Raw genomic sequence first — 10990 nt, forward strand, 5'->3', positions numbered from 1 at the left:
CAAGGGCTGTCAGCCCAGCTGGGGGAACTTGGGAAAGTAATTCCTTGTGCCACTTCAGTTCTTTAGGGCTTAACATCTGGCTGGAGGGGGAGGCGACAACTTGATGGTTTAACAGTCTTGCTTCCTTTCAAGTTTGGGATGCTGTTTTGATCCCCGATAAGCCTTTCTGAAATCCTGATTTTAATAACATGGAAAGCATCCAGAAGACTAGGAATAATGCACTGGCTTTGCATTTTCAAAGTGCTTTACAAATACCGGCTAATGAATTCTCAGCAACCTCCTCTGTGAGATAAGGATGTATTATTAGCAATGATTTACAAAGGAAGAAAAATGAGGCAGGCGGGAGAAAACCAAAATTTCAATATTTCAAATAGGCTACTGCTTGTAGTGCTTCTTTTGCCAAGTGGCTATTTGAGACATCTGGTTTGCAAAGATGCTCAGCACCCACTTTTGTTTTAATTGGCTTTGGCATCTCTGAAAAGAAGCCAACTCCCTAGCTTGTGGGAGAATTTGGATTACCGGCCTGGACCACACTCGCAGTCATGCACCACCTAGATAAGCAGATGCAGAAGTTCTCCTTTGTACTCAAGTCCAGTAGTGGTTTTTGAAAATGTTATTTAGTACAATTTGTTCAAGCCCATGAAATGCCTGAGAAGGAAGATGCACTCAAATCCTTGATCGGGAAATAATTAATGATTTATTCAACAGAAATTAACTTGATCTCTCTAGAAAGTAAACTAAGTTTTAATTTGTTTATTCATGCTCCTGAAGACCTACCAAAACCTCAGTCTTAAGCTGCAGCTGTCCTTAGTCCTTGTGCAGATCTGTCTGTCAGCACCATCTAATTCTGATCAGCTGTCTCCCAGCGCTTACAGTTATCCTGGGTCTGGAGCTCCTCAGAGGAGAAGATGCAGCGTGCCTTGAATTACACGAGCTCTCTGGGAATTTCAGGCCCTAAACACTTGGCCTGGATAAAAACCCCGGTGACTTAGCAATGAGGAAGGAGCCATACCGCTTTAGTTAAAAAGTCCAGTGCTGTCCGCAGCTCCGGTGGTGCGTGCTGATCTTTGGCCGTTCGTAAAAGGTGTCTGCACAGTCTCCTGATGGCAGCTCCTGGGGACTTCAGGCCAGATTCCCAGTACCTGGTGCTGCAGGTGATTGTAGGGCATGGTTTCCACTACCAGCTACACTGGAGATGCTCTGGGGCTCCTGGTCCTATTCTTAACCCTCTCTAGATTGTCTTCTTTAGAGTCCCTGTTTATTGCACTAGATTCCCCTGATCCTGACATCCGACAACGTGTCTTGCCCTGTGGCGTGGTGATGAGGGCATCCAGCTCTGCCTGGTGTGCCTTGTGAGGACCAAGGTCTGTCAGTTCTTGCACGTGCCCCTCTGCTAGCCCTTTGCCTGGCTCAGAACTAGGTTACCTAGCTTTTGAAAAACTGTTCTTGCCAGCAAGGCAACTGCCTGCTTTTCTCAGACACGATCTCTTCATCCTACTGCCAGCTGAACAAGGCAAAGACGTTCCTCGGTCCTCCAAAATCCACCTGCCTGGCAGGGCAGGACCTGACGCTGATCCCCAAGAGGCTCTCACCACGTCCATTTGTGCTCTGCAGTGTGGTGACTGACAGCCGCCAAGCAAGAGAAAGCGGATTGCAGTAGGGGCTCACACCCCAAACCTCAGGCTGAGCTGGAGGGAAGGGGAGGAATTCACTGCGGCACACGGGGGAATCGGCTCCAGGTCTCAGACTTGCTCCCATGGTGGGAACAATCACCTGAGGCTCAGGGGACGCCAGCGAAGCCTGTGACTATTATCTCCCCTCTCCACCTCTGCCCTAGCTGGATTAAATAGTGATTAAATACCTGACACACGCAGATAGGATTAATTGCCGCTCTTGTAAGGAGAGAGGGCACTGCCCCCCATCCGGCACGCACACACCGTTCCCATCTTGTCAGTGACAACAAGTGGCTGTTGGGGCCAGACCTCACGAACCACACTCCCAATTCTCAGCCTGCTCCTCTGAAATATTCTCTCTGCAGGATACCTTCTCCTTGCCAAAATGCTTGGCAGCAGTATTTGGTAAATTCTGTGATTTTTATTATGAGCCTCATAATACTTATAGCCTTCAGTAATATTTCATGTCTCTAAAAAGAGAGAAAATTAATGATATCAATCCAAAGTCCAAATGCTCAATAATCAAAAAGTTTGTTTTTAAAAAAAATAAATCCATCAAAATACTTTTATTTTTCTTAGAAACATCAAAATGTTTTTGTTAAATCCTTATGACTTTCAGCCCATTTCTTGAAGCCCAAATTTGGACATTTGAAAGGCTGGCAGTAACGCCAGCTCCTCAGAGATGCTGAGCCCATTGTAAGAACCAAATACCACCGTCTTCCAAAAAAACCCACCCAAAACAATGAAGGAAGCGCATGAACTCAGCAGCTTCTGCGTTCCCTCCCTGCACTCCATTGTTAGCGACAGGCTGTTCTCCTTCCCTGGCCAGAGCTGAGTGGGTGACGGACTGACGGGGTCCGCGTATTTCAGAGGACTTTTGGGGAGTGTGTGCTCCCACTGAAGTCAGCAGTATCAGGGGTGCTTTAGAGCAAAACTCAACCCCGTCTGGTAGCACGTGCGAGAGAACTGCTGGGTCTCAGCGCTCTTGCTGAGATGGGGCACGCTTGCGGCACTGAGATCACGACTGACGTAGCACTGGTTGGCGTGACCGTAGAGCAAGGCGTAGCGGAGTGCCCTGGTAAAGGCAGAAGGGTAGGATATATTCTGCGGTTGGTTCGTACGGGGTTCTGGAGGAGGAGGGTGGTAAACACATAACATGGTGGCTCCCGCAAAGCCTGCTCCCAGGGCAATGTGTTCCTTTGAGACATAATTGATTCCTGCCATCAGGCACCAGCCTGCTCTCCCCCAGGGTCAGCGCTTTCCCACATCCAGCCCCATTATCCCACAGACCATGCCTTTTGTACAACACACTCCAGCTATTCATGTGCAAAGCAGCTGTAATCCCCAGACCTTTCAGAGTCAATATACCAGGAAATAATAAATCCCTCTTGTGCGCTCTTGAATATGCCGAGAGGTGACTTGTGGGAATTTCAGCTGGGCAGAAAAATAATAAATTCGCCTTAATTTTTAATTATTTGGAATACTCTCTGTAGAAAGAAGACTATGTCATTGGTGCATGCCTGTTTCAGGGTCACCCCCACAAGCAGCTATAGAAATTGCTTTTGCCTCCAACAACCCTGAAAACGCAGATCAAATTGTCTCATACGTTTCTTAATGATCAAAGTCCACTTTCCTTCACTTATGCACCTGGGAATGGCAGTATATTAAGCATTCTGGATCTAAAGAAAAACTAATTAAAAAAGGTTAAACCTGTGAAGAATGTACTTTACAGTAATAAAAGACCCCTGTTTGCCAGGGTTCTAATGCCTAAAGGAGGCAAGATAATGCCATGCTATTGACATTTAATGGAATATTTTATACAGTAGGTCTAATGACAACATAACCTTTCCCCCCCCAAGACAGACATTTCACTACGCTTCCACGCCGTTGGTTCAGACAGCAGAACTACGAGTGGCTTGTGAGAGCAGAAGCAGCCAATCCTGAATAGCAAGTCTGGCAGGATAATTTCTTTATATATTGCCTCCCATGCCAAGCCATTTTAAAACTATTTCCTGTGTAGCACGCAATATCACCGAAACCCCCTGAGCAGAACACGGTAGGCAGGGTTCGGTGTACTGAAGGGCTGGGAGAAGGGATCTTCATCCGTGACACCAAAGCAAGGGGTGCCTCATAAGTTAAAAACTGGCAAAGGATCATTAGGGTTCACCTCAAACAGGCAGTACCGTGTCTTTCCAAACCTTGTCCAAGAAACCTCCACAGAGTGAGTCATAACAGAATGAGGATGGCGAAGGGATGTGGTAATGCCGCAGGGATTTGTGGTGCTAAAAGCCAGGAATATTAAACATTAGGACATGTCCACGCAGCAGTAGTAAGGTGTGAGTGTGGCACATCATACAGACCCAGTAAGGAAGGCACAACATACAGACCCAATAGTTTCATCAAGCATCCAGAGATAATAATTTCCACGCAGATGTGTCAGCACAGGTCTACTTGGGACCCTGGTAGGCGTTCGCATTGCTACCGCCTTCCTCAGTGACGCTGCCACTAGCACATAACTCGTGAAAGTGAGGTCAGACCTGGCTTGGTCCTAAAAAGCCTTCCATTTTACGGGTGGCAGTGAGCCTTTCCAGCAACGCTCACCACGGGCTGGCCTGAGGAAGAGACAAAAGCCCACCCGAGATCAGACTGCGCACAGGACAGATCCTGCAAGGCCCTGCTCCCCAGGCAGCCGTGGTGACAAAGGGCTGTCCCAGGGAAGTACCACCTCTGCCAGGCTCCCAGGCGATGGGGAGAAAAGAAACTCCTCCACAAGACAGCAAGAAGAGCCCACCCTTAGCACTTCTGCTGCAGAGAAGCACTGTCCCCAGAGATGCTCCTTCTCCACGTTGTTCTCGCAGGTGTCCAGCAGCATCCCCACACGGTGCCAGAAAAACACGGGGGCCACTTCAGCCCTGGCCCTACCTCCCACTGCAGACAAGGGCTCGGCTCCTGATTCCAAGAGGGTTCTGTGAAAGAGTTTAGCAGCACCACTCCCATTTCGCAGAAGAGCAAACTGAGGCACGGTGAAGCAAACCAGCAGCCCCCAGGACAGCCAGCGCTGCAGCCGAGCTCGGCGTTCCTGCTGGCCACCCCCGCGTGTGAACTGGTGCCTCTGCCCCCTTGCCCCGTGTTGCCCCTTTCTCCTGGTAAACACAGATCTCAGAAACCCCTGCCTGCACGGCAAAACCCGCGCTTTTCAGCCTTACTGGGTGAAAAAGCCATGCGAGTTCATCGTGCCTTGACAGAAGTGCAGGCTCCACAAAGGAGTTATTAGCACCAGGCTGTGTGGGTTTGAATTTCTCTGGGTTTCCCATACTTTTCCCCTATTGATAACATTTCTTGTTGGGACAATAGAAGTGTGCCTTGCAACTACTCGCGACATTAGTGACGGTGCTTGAGCCTGAATGATTTAAAGGGAAAGAATCCAACTCCCAAAAGACCATCTGGCTATCAGTTATAATACAGCAATAAAGGTCAGGGCTGCTTCTCAGGAGTTGGGAAAAAGATGTTTTTTGACACTGAAGAGTCTCTTCAACCAGCTCGGTACATACCTATCTGTCAGTTCCTAGCTTCAAGGCCTGCCACCACTGCTGCCTTGCCGGGAAAGGGATAACACAGGACACCAACTTTGGGAGGAAGGGCGGCCAAAGAGTACAGGAAAGAGGGGAACACCTTATTCTAGCTGGCAAAAGCTAGGGCATGGTCTCTGAGCTGTATCTTATTTTGTATCATAATCCTTTGACTGGTTCAAAGCGTTCATGAGATGTCTTGTCTCCTGGCTTTCCCACAACGCAGGGAATAAAGGGCTCCAAGGACAACATCTGCCCTTCACAAAGAGCTGAGCCCATTCAGGCCCATACAATGAAAACCACGAAGCTGGCTATTTCAGTGACACCTCCCTCCTTCCTGTCAACCACCCATTAAACTCAGGCTTCAGTTCAGGATTTCCAAGTAAGAAATTCTCTTTGGCTTTCTCACCTCACTGCACGCTTCCCTCCACCATTTCCATGTCCAGATTCTCGGCCACGCTCCCGTGCACAAGCAGTGCGCTGGGGGAGGACGAGCACACTGCTCGTGCCTTGGGCACTACAGGCTGGACCCTCAGCTGGGAGGATGCAGCACAGCTTTTCTCAGGTAGCTTCTGGGTTATTTTCAGAGCTGCCTCAAGGACTGTATCCAGGCAGAGATTTTTCTGTCCACACAACTTTTTCTTGCCTTTACCACAAAAAAATCAAGCAAATGTTATTTCTTATTGAAATTTTCATGCAAATACAAGCAAGCAGCACTATCCCGATTTTCCAGGTAAGAAAACGGAGTGGGGATGACATGTGAAAGGTTACACAGGGAGGCAATTACCTGGTCTCTGAGATGTTGTGTTCTGCAGACTGCGGCAGGTCCAGTCTGCAGCAGGGCGGTGTGATGCTCCTTGGGCAGACGAGAACAGAGCACACCAGAAATCTTGGGCGAGAAGCAGAACCGACCTCCTTGCTGAGGTCCAAAGATGGGCCTCAGCTACTAAATCCTGCACACAACCTGCCTCTGACTTCCCAAAGCCAAGGGCCTCTGGGTTGAACCTGATGCTCTTCTTTAGCCCATCTTAACCATCGTTCTTAGAAACATCTGCATGAGAGAGTAGAAAAGGGAAAAGAGAGCGCTCCAGGGGTGCTGGCTAGGCACGGGCCCAGTTCTGTTAGGAGGTGTGTGGCTGTCCTTAATGAAGGCAACAGGGCCAGTGGTGTCACGGACTCACAGACCTTGGCGTGTGAAGAGAGGAACAGAGGTTACCATTTCTACTTCCTTCCCATTCCCTATTTATTCACCCTGTCTGTCCAACAGCCCACCATCCTGACTGTAGGTGCTCCACAGCATTTAGCAATGTCATGCAAACTAAACCTGTGGTTTCACACCGATACCACTTTGGCTCACCCATTAAAAGTGTACGACTTTATGGACAAGCGCAAACACACCCACACTCTGGCAAACGGCACCTGGGCAGCTGGCTGTGAAGTGTCCTCTCTAGCAAGAGCAGAGAGATGTCTTTGGCGCTGTTGATTTTGACCCTAACAGAGCTCCCTTTCTTCTTCTTTTTCCCGCCTTTCCCCAAAAGCGTGCCTCCTCCACGCCACAAACGTGACCGGCACATGCAGGGACTCAGGAACTCGATTGATCCCAGACGACCAGCTGGAGGGTCAGTGTTTTCCCAGATCCCTGGGCAGCCCTGAAGAGCCACGCTGCACACTCCACCAGTCAGCGTGGGCAGAAGGTTATTCTCTCCAGGGCATTTGCAATCAACGTACCGTGCACTAATAGATGCTTCCTCTATTGTTCAGCTGTGTGCCTGGATTGGCTGCACGGCTGTGGGAAACACCAGCAATCCCCAGACTCACGTATCTGCTGAAGCTCCCTGATGTATAAATAGAGGCAGTCGCTAACGGCCAAAGCATAGTCTTCTGCTCAGCACAGCAACCCGACGTGGGGGTCTGCGCCCAGGACCGAGAGCACTGAGAATGGCTCCCAGTCACGCTCTCATGATCCACGTGGAGGAGAAACTGCTGCCAAAAGAAAAGAATAAAGTAAGTAGAGCCCTGGACAGGATTGGAAAGGCTGGTGTGCGCTCTGTGCAATGGGCTGCCTCTGTCGAATAAACACTACCTGGGAAAAGATGAAATAAGGAGGGAGAAAGTGGTCTGGGGGAAGGCAAATAGGTTAAAGATAAAGGATACTATATCGATTTTTAAAAATTGAGTGGGGAACAGGTAGGCAGCATCGCAAAGCTCTCCTAGCAAAAGGAAGCATCTTTGAACATGTGCGTATCAGGAGGGGAAATTAGGTCCGGTCTCAGAAAATCCTTAACAATCTGCTCCACCTCTCTTACAGCTGAGGAAGCCGGTGGTGGAGAAAATGCGCCGTGACCGGATTAACAGCAGCATCGAGCAGCTGAAACTGCTCCTGGAGAAGGAGTTTCAGAGACACCAGCCCAACTCCAAGCTGGAGAAAGCCGACATCCTGGAAGTGGCGGTCAGCTACCTGAAGCAGCAGAGCCAGCTGCAGGACCAAAGTGAGTGCAGAGCAAGTATTGCACACCATTAACCTCTACTCCCGCAGGCCTTTGCCCTCCCATCAAGCCCTGGCCCCAAAGCATGCAGGGGCTATAACACACCAGGTCTGGTCACACAAGCGAGGTTCGTGGACTCAGGCTCTTGCGAGAAACTTCATGCATCCGTCACCACTGTCCCACGTTTTGGTCATGACCTTAACCCACTGCATTTGCTTCTTTCTTTCTTTTCTAGTGTTCATGCACAAGAATCTAGAGCAGGACTTTAACAGCGGATACCTGCGGTGCCTCAAGGAAGCCATGCATTTTCTGTCCTACTATGAACCCAAGAAGGAAACTCAGGTGCAGCTAATCAAGCATTTCTGCAAAGCTCAGATGGGTGCAGATGCCATGTGCTCTCCTGCTCTGCGTGGTCCGTCTCTGTCACCCTGTCTGTTTGCCAGAAAGCAACCTGCCCAGAAGACTGTGGCTGCTGCTCCTACCATCTGGAGACCCTGGTAGACCTGCTGAACTTTGCTTCACTCCTATGTTTTGCTACAAAAACTAGAGGGACCTGTGATTTAATAGTTCCTCTTTAAAGTAGGAAATATTGCTTTCCAAAGGTGGGAGGGGGGCAGTTGTTATTTTTCTGTCACAAGAAACGAGGGTCGCCGAGTAGTTTCCCTTCATAGTGAAGGAATGCGTTTGTATCTTGCAGCAAATTTGCTGCTTTTATTGGTGGCTCCTAGCCAAAGAGAGGACCCAGTTCTGCGGTGATTTAGAGTGCCGAACACTGCTCGGTTTCCAGCACCCTTTTGCTTGGCGAGGCTGCTGGGCCTGTGGCTGTCAGTGGAAATCTTTCTCCTAACTCCCTGGGTCACTGGTTCAAGTGCTCCATTGTCTCTAGATAATGTATTGACCTTCCTAAAGAAGGAGCACTTTGAAGAATGTATTTTGTGCTGTAAAAAAGAGTATTGAGCCTTTACCTTTTGAGTGAAAGCTGTTGTTAAGAAACGCTGATTCTTCTGAAGTCCCTATGTTATTTTTAATATACCTTCTTACAGAAAGTTATGATGACAACAGATAGCTCTAGGGAAAATTCTCTTCAAGTCAGTACAGGCTACTCTCAGTTGAGGGATAATTGATGCCTTTTGTAAAGGAAATGCCTGTGATATACCTTAAGGAAAAGGGAGAGGAAGGGAAGCAATAAGTACTTTTATAATCATTCACTGAACACGCTAAAGAGCTTAAAAAGCTTTTATAAAGTTGTGATGTATTCATCCTGTGTGATGTTCAACTTTGGTGTCTTCGCTGTACAATACAATAAAAGTGGTTTTAGTCATTAATCCTTTGGTTTGAAATTATTTAAATGGCTAATACTCCTGGACTAAGTGTTGCATGTGGATTCCTCCGGCAGTAGGGAAGCTATCGGGAGAGGTCGTATATCTGAGCCCTTCATTCCAGCACACAGTTTATATTTGTGAAATTCCTTTGGCAGAACAGGATTTCAGATCCTGCAAAGAAGCGACCTCTGGAAAAGTTATCAAAAATTAAAATGGAGGTGAAATTGAAGTGAGATACTGAGAAGTGTGGACCCAGCTACTCAACAGCAACCTATTCAGACTTCAGTAAATCACTAATTTCACAGCCAGATTATTCCCTCCCATTCCCCATTAATTAACCCACCAACCTGAGCTCAGTCTTATCCTTTCTGCCCATTTAGGGGGCAGCAATATGCAAAACTCCTAATAATTTCCAGAGAGTTTGGCACCTGATTTTGCTTGGGGATCTTCTCCTCCTCTTTGAAACTACCCCCAACGTGATGAACTAGTTTTTTTATTTTCTTTTAATTTTAGCACCTTCTGTTACCTAAACAAGAATTCTGTTAGCAATAACAGAATCTTATTTACTGAAGCGATATCTGCCCATATACGCCTAAAAGTATACATAATTTGATAGCAAACAGAGATTGAAAAAGCCTTTCCTCTCCTAAATTATTTCCCCATACTCTTCTTTTCTTCAAGCATTTTATTCTCTTTCTCTGACATCCATCTAAGGGTCCACAAAACATGCCATGAATAGGGCCTGTGCCTCGGAGTTGAGAAACAGCCGCACTCCACCCAGCTTTCGAGCTGTTTGGTTTGTTTTTTTTTTTTCTATTCAGCCTGTCTCTCTGCCATCTTTTAGATGATCCTCCCTTGGTTTTTTCACCCCCACCTCGATTCAGAAAGCAAATCGAGCATATCCTCTTACGCAGAGATTTACAAACAGCCTGCCTACCTGGCTTGCACCAGCTGGGTGACCCAACGCAAGCAGCCCGGGCTGCCCCTGCGTTGCAGGGAGAGGCATGGCAGTATCCGTGCGCAGTCTCAGCTCGAGCCCCGTTAGACTCTGCTGCAATTTTCTACGTACAGGCCACGTGATTCCTGTCTCCTGAGGATTAAGTCAGCGGCACTCGGGTGATGGGAGGAAGATTAGTACCTGCTGTAAAGGTTGCGCTTGTCCTTCTCCCACACAGCTACACAAAGAGGGAATGGATGAGGTGAACAAGCAAAAAGGGATTCAGAAGGTATTTGGGGAAGCAGGAAGAAAAGCATGAGAAGGGGATCCTAAAGCCACCCTTGAGCAACTTAAATACCAACAGACTCCCCAAAACACAGCTCTTTCCCCAATAACATTGACTCGCTTTACCCTAGAAGAGTTCCCATTCATTGCTCAGCAGGGCACCTCTTATTTTCCCTTCTCTTCAAAGTAAAGAAAACTGCACAAGTAATCAGTTCACAAAACTATTAACTAACCACAGTAACACATTGATTTGGATATATGACAGGGAACCCTCTCATTCTTCCAGAGATAGAGTAACAGCATGAAACACCATCGGTCAACAATTTTGACTCTCCTCAGATTCCTGGGAGAGATGCCCTTGAAAAACTCTATTTCTAGCATATGCTTTTTCCCTTAAACAAAAGGAAACCTAGAATATCTGATCTTGTCAAATGGCTGCTTAGTTAAGCACTAAGTAAACTCAGATCTGCTAAGCTGACAAGACCAAACTGCATTCTAACACTGCTGGCTGTACCTCGCCAGTCCTCGCTTGATTTGTGATGAACCCCTTTTGTTGTACATATGGAAAAGCCCCAAAAGCCAGCTAGCCAGGTCAAGAACATATTGCTTTACTTCGTTACAGTTTTATGGATCATTTTTGTTATTATTTTACCTTGAATACATGAGCTGGTCGAGTGCTCTTCATCTGTCTGCCAATGCAATACAGGTGGGGTTTTGG

The 10990-nt window shown here is 47.7% G+C and overlaps 1 protein-coding gene across 1 annotated transcript; it reads left to right on the forward strand.

Annotated features, from left to right (window-relative positions):
* The first annotated feature begins 7090 nt into the window (after positions 1-7090).
* On the forward strand, positions 7091-9053 carry LOC142604697 (transcription factor HES-5-like). Its single transcript, XM_075772998.1, has 3 exons — positions 7091-7246; positions 7551-7731; positions 7964-9053. Exons 1-3 carry the CDS (start codon positions 7181-7183, stop codon positions 8227-8229), a joined length of 513 nt encoding a protein of 170 aa, XP_075629113.1. The 5' UTR covers positions 7091-7180; the 3' UTR covers positions 8230-9053.
* The last annotated feature ends 1937 nt before the right edge of the window (positions 9054-10990 follow it).

Source organism: Balearica regulorum, chromosome 21 (genome assembly GCF_011004875.1).
Source record: "Balearica regulorum gibbericeps isolate bBalReg1 chromosome 21, bBalReg1.pri, whole genome shotgun sequence".
Lineage (NCBI taxonomy): Eukaryota > Metazoa > Chordata > Aves > Gruiformes > Gruidae > Balearica > Balearica regulorum.